This window comes from Microcebus murinus, chromosome 1 (genome assembly GCF_040939455.1).
Source record: "Microcebus murinus isolate Inina chromosome 1, M.murinus_Inina_mat1.0, whole genome shotgun sequence".
NCBI classification, from domain to species: Eukaryota; Metazoa; Chordata; class Mammalia; order Primates; family Cheirogaleidae; genus Microcebus; species Microcebus murinus.
In genome coordinates this window covers 73534810-73546960 of record NC_134104.1, presented here as the reverse complement: position 1 = coordinate 73546960, position 12151 = coordinate 73534810, and the positions used below count along the sequence as shown (strand labels likewise).

Genomic DNA, 12151 nt, shown 5'->3' with positions numbered 1-12151 from the left:
CATTCTAAACAAAAAAGTAATTCTTGTGCCAGTAATTTAATAAATTCCCTTTGCTGTTATTAGAGACAAATCTATTTGCATAATAGCCTTTTCCTATCTTTTCTGAGGCTGGTGCCTGCAGTGAATCATATAATTAATTTGGTATTACATGACATTCCAGCCTGTTGCCATAGATTTTATTTTTATTTGTTCATTGAATAATTTAAATAGCTCTGACAAAATACCCTCAGGTGGCTGTCTAGAGAAACTTAAAAACTCACAGAATTCATTTCAAATAGGCAAATACCCCAAAGAAAAAGCTCAATAATAATACCAATTTTTGCTAATGTTTATGAATACTATTATAATACATATATTTTCTGTCTCTATTATAAAAGAAACTGGCTCACTTTAGAGACATATCCATTTGGCCCATAAAACATAATGCAATGAACATACATAGCACATAGAATTATTTTTTTTCCTTTTAAAATGCATTGTACTTAATTTGCTTGAAAACATATCAAGTCTTTGGAAGAGACCAAAAATCTTGGTGTTAAAGGTATGAAAGAACCTTTAACAAATGGTATATTTTTTCTTTTTTTTTATTTCAGCATATTATGGGGATACAAATGTTAAGATTACATATATTGCCCATGCCCCCCTCCCTCCCTCCCCCCTTGAGTCAGAGCTTCAGGTGTGACCATCCCCCAAACGTTTCATATCTCACTCATAACAAATGTTATTTTTAAAAGTGTCTGTTCTTGATTTTTTAACTTATGTAATAAAAGGAAAATTCTACCTTCCTTTATTAGTCAAGATAGGTAATACTAGTTGTTATCACAAACCTCAGTGACTCAACACAATAGAGGTTTATTTTCCACTCATGTCACAGCCCCTTGTAAGTGAGGTGGTAGTCTAGAGCAGCTCTCCTCTAAGCACTGGCTAGGGGCCAGGCACCTTCTATTCTGTGAGGCTTCCCTTTTCAAAAATTTCTTGACATTAGGGTCTCCATAAAAGGGAAAGGGAACACCAAAGATTATGCAGGGGGTTTCAGGTTGTACAATATTTCTAGCCACATTTCATTGGCCAAAACAAATCACATGGTCCTAACCTAGTTGCTCAGGATAGGCAGTTTTCACATGGATAAAAACAGGATTAAAGAGCATCTAGACAGTCTCTACCACATTCTGTTCTTGTGATCACTAGAAATTCGTTTTATAATTCCTCCTAAATTGGTATGCCTAAGTACGTGCTGGAAATGTTATGTTAGCTTTCTTTTCTATCTCTTCTTTGCCAATTAGCATTCTCTTCCTTTACAAAAGAAAAATCTTCCTGTCACTCATTATCTCTCTTACTATTAATCATGGCCCAGGGACATAAAGACCTCCAGGGGCCAAACACAGTGACACTTATTATACTGGTGTCAGAAAGTTTTCTTTAATAAAAAGGCACCATTAACTCCCAGCATGGCTTCCTCTTTCTCTCCAATTTACCAGTGTTCTTGTTAAGAGTGAATCATGACATCAAAAATGTGATCTGTGGCCCAAGTTGGGGTGAATTGATAAATATTGTAGGGTGGAGTTACAGGAAGGATGCTGATTTTCATTTAGTAGTCTCGCATCTACCATCAGCTAGATTTAGTCAAAAAGTACAGTTGTGGGGGAGATGACTTTGGGAACAGCATAAAGAATATCTTTATGAATGAAATACAGAAGGCAGTGACATCTTGTTTCATCCAGACAACAAACTTAATATGATGAAGTTCCAGACTCCATCTACTGTCCAACTCTCTGCCTGTCTCTTTCTTTTTAAAACTATATACTTTATAATTCAAAACCAAAAAGGGGGTCATCTCAATGCATATCAAGACAATTTTTGGAATTAAATAATGAAATCAAGATGTTTTCTAACAGAAAGTCATTGTGACACTGCAAATGGCTTTGCCAATTGTGTTACATGGTGGATATTTTTTTCCTCCCTTTCTTTTTATTAAGTATTATTTTATATTTATTCAAAGCAAATAATGTACAGAACTTTTAAGGTCAATATATTGAAAGACTTATACCAAAATAATTGTATTCTTTCTGCCTTCACTTTTCTCACTCCCTCTAGTTATCCTCCTCAGAATCAACCACTTTTGGGTATTTTATTTATGCCTTCTGGAATTTCCCATCTATATTTTACTATCCAATTTGTGTATATTGTTACTTTTTGTTTCGTCAACCTTTAGCATTATCTTTTTATGTTTTTTATTATTGTAAACGAGGATTATCTCTCTCAAACTGATATCCCCTCTGCTTTCTCTACCCATTTCACTCTAAATAGCACTATTATGTATTGGTTGAATCAATAATCATTTAATTAATATCTTCACATATTAATGATCTACAATTGTGTTACCTTTCTTATTTTTTGAAGTTATTAATTGCATTTCTTTTCATGCACTTACTTTAGTTTGTATCTTTTGGTAACCATTTTCATAATTTTCAATTTCCTTTCAGCATAAGTTTTCGCACTGCTAATGTCATCAGTTAATCTACCAGTTACTTTATTTTTTTCCTTAGTGGAAGTTTCCATTCATTTCTGCCCATCTTGGTGCATCACCAAGCCCAGGTGCATAGCTGTTTTCCTTGGATCTACTTCACTGTCACTCTCCAGATCCTTTCTCTCTCTTGAATTGGATCCCATATTCCTGAGTCCCGCATTTTCCTCATTCTTATTTTATCCTTTCATTTTGGTTGCACAAATCCCCCAGAATCTTCCTGATAAAGAACGCCTGGGAAATAAAATTTCTGAGTTTTTGTGCGTCTGAAAATGTCACCTTCACACATGATTATTTCAATAAGTTTAGATTCAAGATTGGAAATCATTTTCCTTCAGCTGTATTGCTTCATTATCTTCTAGTTTCCAGTCTTGTTTTTGAGAGTTCCAAAGCCATTCTTATCCTGATCTTTTGTAAGTGACCATTTTTTTTCCTTTTATACTCCATAGTAGTTTATAGAATCTCTTTTTTCCTACATTTTTTGTGAAATATTTTAGTGATGTAAATCTATTTTCGTCCATTATGCTGGGGCAATTAACAGGATTTTTTAATTCAGAGGGTTATATACTTTGATTCTGGTATTGTTTTTCCTGTGAATTATTTAATTGAGAATTTTCTTCTTTGTATTTTTTTTCTTTGGGGGCTCCTATTATTAAGATATTGAGATTCCTGAACTGGTCTTCCGACTTTCTTGTCTATTTCTTGTTTCTTTTTCTTTATTACTCTGCTTTTTAGGAAATCTTTAATTTCCAAAAAAAAAATTATTAAGGTTTACTTTCTAGAATTATGTTTTTAATTTCAATGAGCATTTTTTTTCTCTGAATATTTCTTTGTTTTATCATCCTGTTCCTGCTACATGGATACAGTAGGTTATTTATCTCTTTGAGGCCGTTGATACTATGTTTTAAATGTTTACTTTTCCTTTATAGTCTTGTTTTTCTCCAAGTTTCTTTTACTTTGTTTCTTTGGACACTACTTTTTGTGGTAGAGATTCTTCTCAGATCTATTCTCAAGTTACCTGTTCATATTTAAGAAGAAGAGATTAAGAAGCTGATTGAAAATTTTAAGTATGAGTATGGAGCTTATTAAACATAAGCTTTTCTGTTGGATGATGTGGCTGCATGATTTGTTTAAAAATCTCTGATACTGAGATTGTTAGAGATCTTTTTTCTTAAGCTGGTCAAATTTTCCACAGAAGATTCTTTCATTCTCTTGTCTGGAGTTTATGTCTGGCTATCCTCCTCTTTGAAGCTGAGAGGGGAGAGTTGTTCAGTAATACCAGAATAGGACTGAAACAAAGGATATCACTTTTTTTATATAGATGTAATCTGATCTTCTTTATCTTACCATTCTCCCTATATGCCCAGTTTTGAAGTACCTGACTGCATTTGCCAAGGTATAATAGATTATTGGTGTTGGTAACAAACAAATCCCAATTATCTGTGACTTAAAATAACAAAGCTCTGCTGAGTGCCATCCACATTGAGGTACCCAAGCTAAGGAGTGTCAATCTCTGTGCTTTCATGTTTGCCAGGGCAGATGAAAAGGGAACCGGGTAAAATATACTTGTAAAACACCTAACACAGGTGACACTGACTACATCTTATTGGTGGAAGTGAGTCACATGGCCTCTCCTTACTTCATAGTACAGAAAATACAATATCAGAAATATGCCTGGGAGAATAACCCATAAATATTGGGTGAACATCACTAGTTACTCCTTATCTTGGTGCTGATAGTTCCTACGTTTTTTCAGCATTCTGAATTACAGGCTGGTTTGTTCTCCAGTTTTTTTTAATTTCATCATATTATGGGGGTACAAATGTTGTTAAGGTTACATACATTGCCCTTGCCACCCCTCCCCCCAGTCAGAACTTTAAGTGTGTCCATCTTCCAGGTGGTATACATCGTACTCATTATGTATGTATACACCCATCCCCTCCTCCTGCTCCCACCTGCCCAACACCTAATAAATGTTTCTTTTTTTTTTTTTTTGACATTTTGGTTACATTGTATATCTTTGCCTCTCCCTAGCAAGGGTTATAGGTATGCGCTTCCCCTCCACAATGTTCACCACATCCCTCAGATGTGGGTCTACCCCCCACCCCCAAATCCCTGGTGAACACCACCACCATTTGAGCACCATAGTGTTAATCAGTCAGTACCAATTTGATGGCGAGTACATGTGAAGCCCATTTTTCTGATCTTGTGTCACCTCACTTTGGATAATGGGCTTAAGCTTAATCCAGGATAGTATAAGCAGTGCTAGCTCACTGTCATTTCTTAGAATTGAGTAATATTCCATTGTGAACATATACCAAATTTTAATAATCCACTCATGAATTGACGGGCACTTGGGTTGTTTGCATGTCCTTGCAATAGTGAATTGTGCTGCCATAAACATTTGGGTGCAGGTGTCTTTATAATAGAATGTCTTATGCTCTTTGGGGTAGATGCATAACAATGCTATTGCTGGGTTGAATGGTATTTCCATTTTTAGTTGTTTGAGGTATCTCCAAATTCTTTTCCACAAAGGTTGCACTAGTTTGCAGTCCCTCCAGCAGTGTAAGAATGTTCCTGTCTCTCCACATCCTCACCAGCATTTGTTGTTTGAGGATTTCCTGATACAGGCCATTCTCACTGGGGTTAGGTGGTATCTCATTGTGGTTTTGATTTGCATTTCTCTAATGAATAGAGATGTTGAGCATGTTTTTAGATGTTTGCAGGCCATTATTCTGTCTTCTTTGGAGAAGTTTCTGTTCATTTCCATTGCCCATTTCATGATGGGGTTGTTTGATTTTTTCTCGTTAATTCTTTAGAGTTCTAGATAGATTTTTGTTATTAGACCTTTATCAGAAGTGTAGAGTTCAATTCCTATGGAAACACTCAATGCCTCACAAAGGCATGGAAACTAAACAATCTATTATTGTTCTCCAGTTTTCCTCTGCTGGTTGAGGAATTTTCTTTTACAGTCTGCTAAGCCTGTTACTGCTTGTCCATTTTCATGTTGCTATTGTCTTTTCTCCTGCTCTTGAAGTAACTTGGCATTTTGTATTTAAAAATTATTTTAGTTTTAGTGGAACTTCAGAAAGGAATGAAGTTAGATACATATATTATGTATGTTATGTTTATCTGAAAGACTTGTAATTTTCTGTAAACCCAATGAGCTAACTCTGCAACTTTATAAAAATATTGTATTATAAATGTACATTGATGGAAATAATATTTTGATCTTCTCAATTCTTTCTCCCTATGTTAGATTTTAAGAGGTGCTTCTAAATGAAAGGATAGCGAAGTCATTTGTAGAGTCTTGAAAAAAGTTTGTTAAATTTCCCAGAGATTTATCACTTATTTAGGTGACAAATCCTTTTGCAAGTCAGAAAGCTTCAAATTCTGTGCTTTTATCAAAATTAAAGCAACTACCAACATAGTTTTTCTACCTGTTATCTGCTGCTACAAAAATGTTGCCTGACAAACAACCACAAACTTACGTGACAAAACTTCATTTTATTTATTTCACATATATTTTTTGCTTCTGAGTCTGTAAGTTGCCTGGAACAGTTGACCTAGGCTGGGCTTGCTCTTGCATCTTTGGTTAGTTGTGGGAAGGCCAGACAGCTGTGCTTCTGGAGACAGGCTAGCTGCTGGCTGGGGTGCCTCAGCTCCATTCCCCATGGTCTCTTATTTACTAGTAAGCTTTCCTGGGCTTGTTCTCGTGGTGGTAACAGAGTTCCAAGAGAAAAAGCAGAAGCTTTTAAGTCTTAGGCTTAAATTGCTACACAATCACTTTTGGTGCATTCCTTGGCCTGTGTAAGTCGTAAGTCACAAGGGCAGACCGGACTCAAGGGGTGGTCAAGCAGACTCTCCTGCTTGATTGGAGGACTCATACTTTTCAATTGCAGAGGGTGTAGATTCAGGGAAGAGTGAAAACTAGGGCTGCTTTTGCAGACTGGGCCTTTTAGAGTTGTCAATCGATCATTAAAAATAATTTTTGATGATAAAAATATAAATGGGTATATAGCTCAGAAGGAGTTTAAAGAATTGAGTGACCTTATTAGAAGTAAACTCCTTTTGTTCCTGGCTATGAAGACATTTTCTCAGTGCTTACATACAATCAAACAATTTTCAATGAATGCCTAAATTCTCTCATTCAAAAACAGCCCATTTAGATTAAGGTATGTTTTCTAATAAAATTTTAACATTTTACATTTAATAATTACTTATAAAATTGGAAACATATATTATTAAAATGTATAAAAGCCATTTCAGAAGGAAAATCTTTTAAATACTTAGTGCTTTATATATTGTATGAAGAATAAACGATGAGAATGATGAAAACTTAAAAATAAACTATCAAATGTAAGACTATATTCCAGTAAAGTAAAAATATGTTCGGAGATAGTGGAATTAATGAAAGTTCAAAAAGAAAAAAACACTATGGAATTTATAATGGTTAAAAGAAAGTGTGTTTATGTATTTTTAGGTTGGATATCGGTGTATGACAAATCATTTTTCCATTGGCTCTAATTAAAAGAGCAATGTAACCATTTTATTTTAAAATAACATTATTTATAATATGACACTAAATGTATCCTTTCTGATTATTATCCTTAGGATGAAAGGTTTTAGATGTCAATGGAAATATAAGGAAGATTACACAGTTAAAATATATATGTGTATGTATGTGTGTATATGTATATGTGTGTGTGTGTATGCATGCTAGGAATACAAGGAAAAAATAATATTATTTTAAGATGATAGTTCTGTGGCTCACAGGACTCCAGCACCCCTGACCTCTGTTTGGCATTCATTTGGTGATTTCTAGAGCCCTCCCATTCATATGTTACTCTTAAGAAAATAAGTAATTATGTTTTCTTTTTTTTGAATACATGAGTGATTACCCTGATTTGATTAATACACATTGTATCCCTGTATCAAAACATCACATGTGTCCTATAAATATATACAACTATTATGTACCCTTAATAATTAAAAATATTTTTTTAAAAAAATCATAAAAGCCATTACAAATTTGCTTTGACTGTCAGTCATTGAAACTCTAGCACTTTTGTTCCCCAATGCATATTCCCACAGTGAGTACTGCTGAGAACACTTGACTTTTACAGGACCATCATGCTGTTCAATAAGGTAGTCAGAGGACATACGTGGCTGGCCCAGACTGAGATGTACTGTTCAGTGTAAATACATTGAATTTTGAAGATTTTCTACAAAATAAAGATTCTAAATATAACATAGCTAATTAATTTTATTTTGACATTTTGGATATATCAGATTTAACAATATATATTATTAAAATTAATTTGACATACATCTTTTTAATTTTTCAATGTGGCAACTGGCATGTCTAAAATTACACATGTAGTTTGTATTATAATTTCTACTGGACAGTGCAGGTCTAGCCCCCAGATCAGGAGACCTATAGAGAACTGAGAGTTCTCTCTCCCATCCACCCAAGGGTTATCTTTTCAGTTTCAACTGCCTCCCTAAAACCTTCTCTGCTCCTGAGAAGTGAAGAAGCACATGATGTCTTTTTTTAGGTGATACCATCCCTCATACCTTGTAGGGCTTAACAGGATCAAGCTACCAGATCAAGTTGGTACTCAAGAGATACTCAAAGTATAATTTTAAAAAATGAGAAGTAATTTCTTCTTACCACAGGTGCCTATTGTATGCAATTATTAGAGGAAGGTTACTAAAGATGACCAAAGAAGGAGGTTCTTGGAAAAGATTGGGTATCCTTAGGTGCCGTGTTCTCTGTAGGTCTTTATTGTAAAGTAACTCATCTGCCCGTTCTCCCTTTCTCTCTCTGTCCCTCTCTCTCTCTTTTTATTATTCCAGAACGCTGTGATGACTGGGGACTTGATACCATGAGACAAATCCAGGTGTTTGAAGATGAGCCAGCTCGCATCAAGTGCCCACTCTTTGAACACTTCCTGAAATATAACTACAGCACAGCCCACTCAGCTGGCCTTACTCTCATCTGGTATTGGACTAGGCAGGACCGGGACCTCGAGGAGCCAATTAACTTCCGCCTCCCTGAGAACCGCATTAGTAAAGAGAAAGATGTGCTCTGGTTCCGGCCCACCCTCCTCAATGACACTGGCAACTATACCTGCATGTTAAGGTAGCCTGACTCTTGGTGGTGGACTTTTTCTCTTCCCTTTAGTTCCAGGATTTTTATCTAGAAGATTTGTGTGCTACAAAGCTGGGGAGGGGAAGAAAACATTTAGATAGAGTTTAGTAAGTTAGTCCTCAGTAGCTTAGCTGAAGTGGGGTAAAGGGGGTATTGCAGGGAAAATGACTGTGCCCCCTGAGAACATTCTTCATAGGTGGTTCCTTTTTCAGACCCTGACAAATGCTGAATTTGTCTAAAGGTAGAGGCTTGTTTGTTTGCCCCCTTCCCATGACACTGGTACCTGCCTACATTTATGCCTCCCCTGGAGGCATCCATTTCCTACAATGAACAGGGAGTAGAGCCCAATCATAGCTGTTATTCTTGGCATCTTTCAAAGTGTCTGGCACAGAATAGAGACTCAGGGTGCCTTTTTAGGTGAAAGAATATTTGAGAGGCATCACATGTATTTAGGACAATGCTTTTTAAATATTTCTACCAAAATTCCCCTAAGAAGCAAGAGAACACCATATCCCTGAGAATATAAAAATATGATCCAAAGCAGCCTATCATTTCTGCAAATTTTTTTTTCAAATCTACTTCTCTTTTCTTGAAAATTCACATAGATTTTATATTTTACTCCACAATATTCCTATTTTTCTTTTACTAGAGAGTATTGTTTTTACTTAGGAAAAAAAAAAAAACTTCAAAAAACGGAAGCTTCTCTAAAGAATAACTACTTTAATATTTACTTAATTTTTTTGGTTACTTCTTACCTCCAGTCCATTTTTAGCTATTAGGCTTTACTGTGATTTCTAAACTCCCATATAGATTTTTTTTTCTTTTAACATAATTTTCTACTATTTAATAGGTGTATTGGTTTACTGGGACTGCAATTACAAAATACTACAGACTGGATGGCTTAAAAAAACAAATTTATTTTCTCACAGCTTTGGAGGCCAGAAGTCAAAGATCAAGGTGTTAGCAGGATTGGTTTCATTCCTGGTGTCTCTCTTCTTGGCTTGTACATGGCCGTTTTCTCTCTGTGGGGTCTTCACCTGGTCTTCCCTGCATGTGTGTCTATGTCCTAATCTCATCTTCTTATGAGGATATTAGTCATATTGGATTAGGGCCCACTCTTATGACATCATTTTAGCTTAATTATGTCTTCAAATGGTCTATTTTCAAGTCATAGTGACCTTCTAGGGTACCTGAAATGCTCATGTGCCCTTTATCTATGTTCCAATACAACATGGTGGAAGTTAAAACAGGTTATAGTCAAAAGAGCACTATGATAAAACAGAGAAACTAGGACATCTTTTCGGCTCTGCCGGTACTTAGCTGGTGATCTTATGCAAGTCATATCCACATCTGAGAGCTTTGGCATCTAATATATTCATACAGCAAGAGAGTTGAACTAGGTTACAAACCTGTATAGCATGTTATTCTGAATACTTTAGGAATTGTAACACAATGGTAAGTATTTCTGTATCTAAACATAGAAAAGTTACAGTAAAAATGCAGTATAAAAGGTAAAAAATGTTACGCCTATAAAGGGCACTTATCATGAATGTAACTTGTACGACTGGAAGTTGGTCTGGGTGAGTCAGTGAGTGAGTAGTGAGTTAATGTGAAGGCCTAGGACGTGACTGTACACTTTTATACTACTGACAGCACAGTAGGTTTGTTTGTACAAGCATCAAATACATGAGTAATGTGTCACACTGTGATGTTACAATGGCTATAGCATCACTAAACAATAGGAATTTTTCAGCTTCCTTATAATCTTTTGGGACCACCATTATATACATGATCCATTATTGACTGAAACACTATTATGTGGCATGTGACTATATAAGTTCACATACACACACACATGTTTAGTATCATATCTAAATAATACATTAATAGTCGTTAATTGTGACTGTATATTTTTATTCTGTCATGTTAATTGGTATAAGAAATGCCTTTATAACCTACTTAAATCTTACGTGAACTTACACATATTAAAGATGTCTCAATATGTAGCCTGGCTTCACTTAGTTCACTTTAGTGTGGTTGCTGTTTTAAATCTAATGCAAGTAAGACTACCCATTCATTGTGTATTTCTCTTTTCAGGAACACCACATACTGCAGCAAAGTTGCATTTCCCCTGGAAGTTGTTCAAAAAGACAGCTGTTTCAATTCCCCCATGAAACTTCCAGTATATAGACTGTATATAGAATATGGTATTCAGAACATCACATGTCCAGATGTAGATGGATTTTTTCCTTCCAGTGTCAAACCTTCCATCACTTGGTATATGGTAAGCAAATTAGATGATATTTTATTCTTTCTTGATGGTATATAAAATGATAATACTTATTTGCTGAGTTGAATGTATAACTGAGATGTTTCTCTTCAGGTTTTCTGATTTCTTCCTCAATAACTTTATACAATTCTTTCACCACTCCCTCATTTTGTACCATTTTAAAGGAAATGGTGCCATGTGATTTGCCTCAGCCCACCAATTCTGAAATCACATTAACTAGAATACCAGAACTACCTTATTTCTGTCAATTTCCTGTGAAACATCTTGAGAAATTTTGCTCATGTCTACTCACTGCTTGGTGGAGTCATAAGCTGCTAATTCATCTGGTGAATTTCAACTCTTGATTAGTCAGTATTATATTTTATTATTTATGTGTGTTTTCTTGTCTGTTGTTCTCATTTGTGGGCACTGTCCATCTGTGGGCTCTCCAACATCTGAGGGATTTGGAAAGTGTTTAATCAAAAAATGGAAATGTTGGAAGGTGGCACTTGTAGCAGCAGCAGAGCTTTTGAATTGCTTCAAATCTTCACATAAACCAAAGGAAAAAAAATACCCATGGACAGAATTTACAACAAAACTCAATGACAAGTTATCCATAAGAACCACTTCGATAAAGACTGAGACAAACCACCAACAGCCTTAAGACCCATATGGAGTCAATGTTTGTAGGGAAGGGAACAGATGGAAGTAATGTAGTGTCTGGCAGACTTGAGAACAGAAGAACTCTGAAAGAGCCAACAGGTACTCACTAGAAAGCATGATGAATCATTTTGAGAACAGCAGCTGAAAATGGGAGGGGTTTTGCTCTCTAATAGAAAGTGAGTGCAAGAAAACTTTAGTCAGATGTTTGGAAAGGGTCGAAACAGTTCTACGGTCTTACAACTTTGAAAAATGACCAGCCACGTTGAGGAAAATCTGCTGAGAGTGTAATCAAAAGTGAACTGGATCAAAACATATAGGAACGAAAGAGAATGACTGTCTAAAAATGGAGAAGGAGAATAGAGTCTAGACATAGCAAGACCAAGCCATTACAGTTTTAAAGAGGGATCTCTGTGTATTTAGAAAATCCTGCCACAGTTTAAAGTTCAGAATAAAACTACCATTTCAAAAATGAGTTAAAAGATATTTAAAATGAAAACAAGATGTGAAATAATAACATACATAAGAATTATAAAAGTTCAGA

The 12151-nt window shown here is 35.4% G+C and overlaps 1 protein-coding gene across 4 annotated transcripts in view; it reads left to right on the top strand.

Moving 5' to 3' along the window:
- IL1RAP (interleukin 1 receptor accessory protein) overlaps window positions 1-12151 on the top strand; it is a 140586-nt gene that overhangs the window by 78976 nt on the left and 49459 nt on the right. For all 4 annotated transcript variants that reach the window (XR_012919277.1, XM_012745175.3, XM_076002937.1 and 1 more), the window contains 2 exons: window positions 8384-8669; window positions 10776-10962. Coding sequence is in view for 3 of the 4 variants with exons in the window: in XM_012745175.3 (XP_012600629.2) it covers window positions 8384-8669; window positions 10776-10962 (473 nt within the window). In the remaining variant the exon portion in view is untranslated. The remainder of the gene's footprint in view (window positions 1-8383; window positions 8670-10775; window positions 10963-12151) is intronic.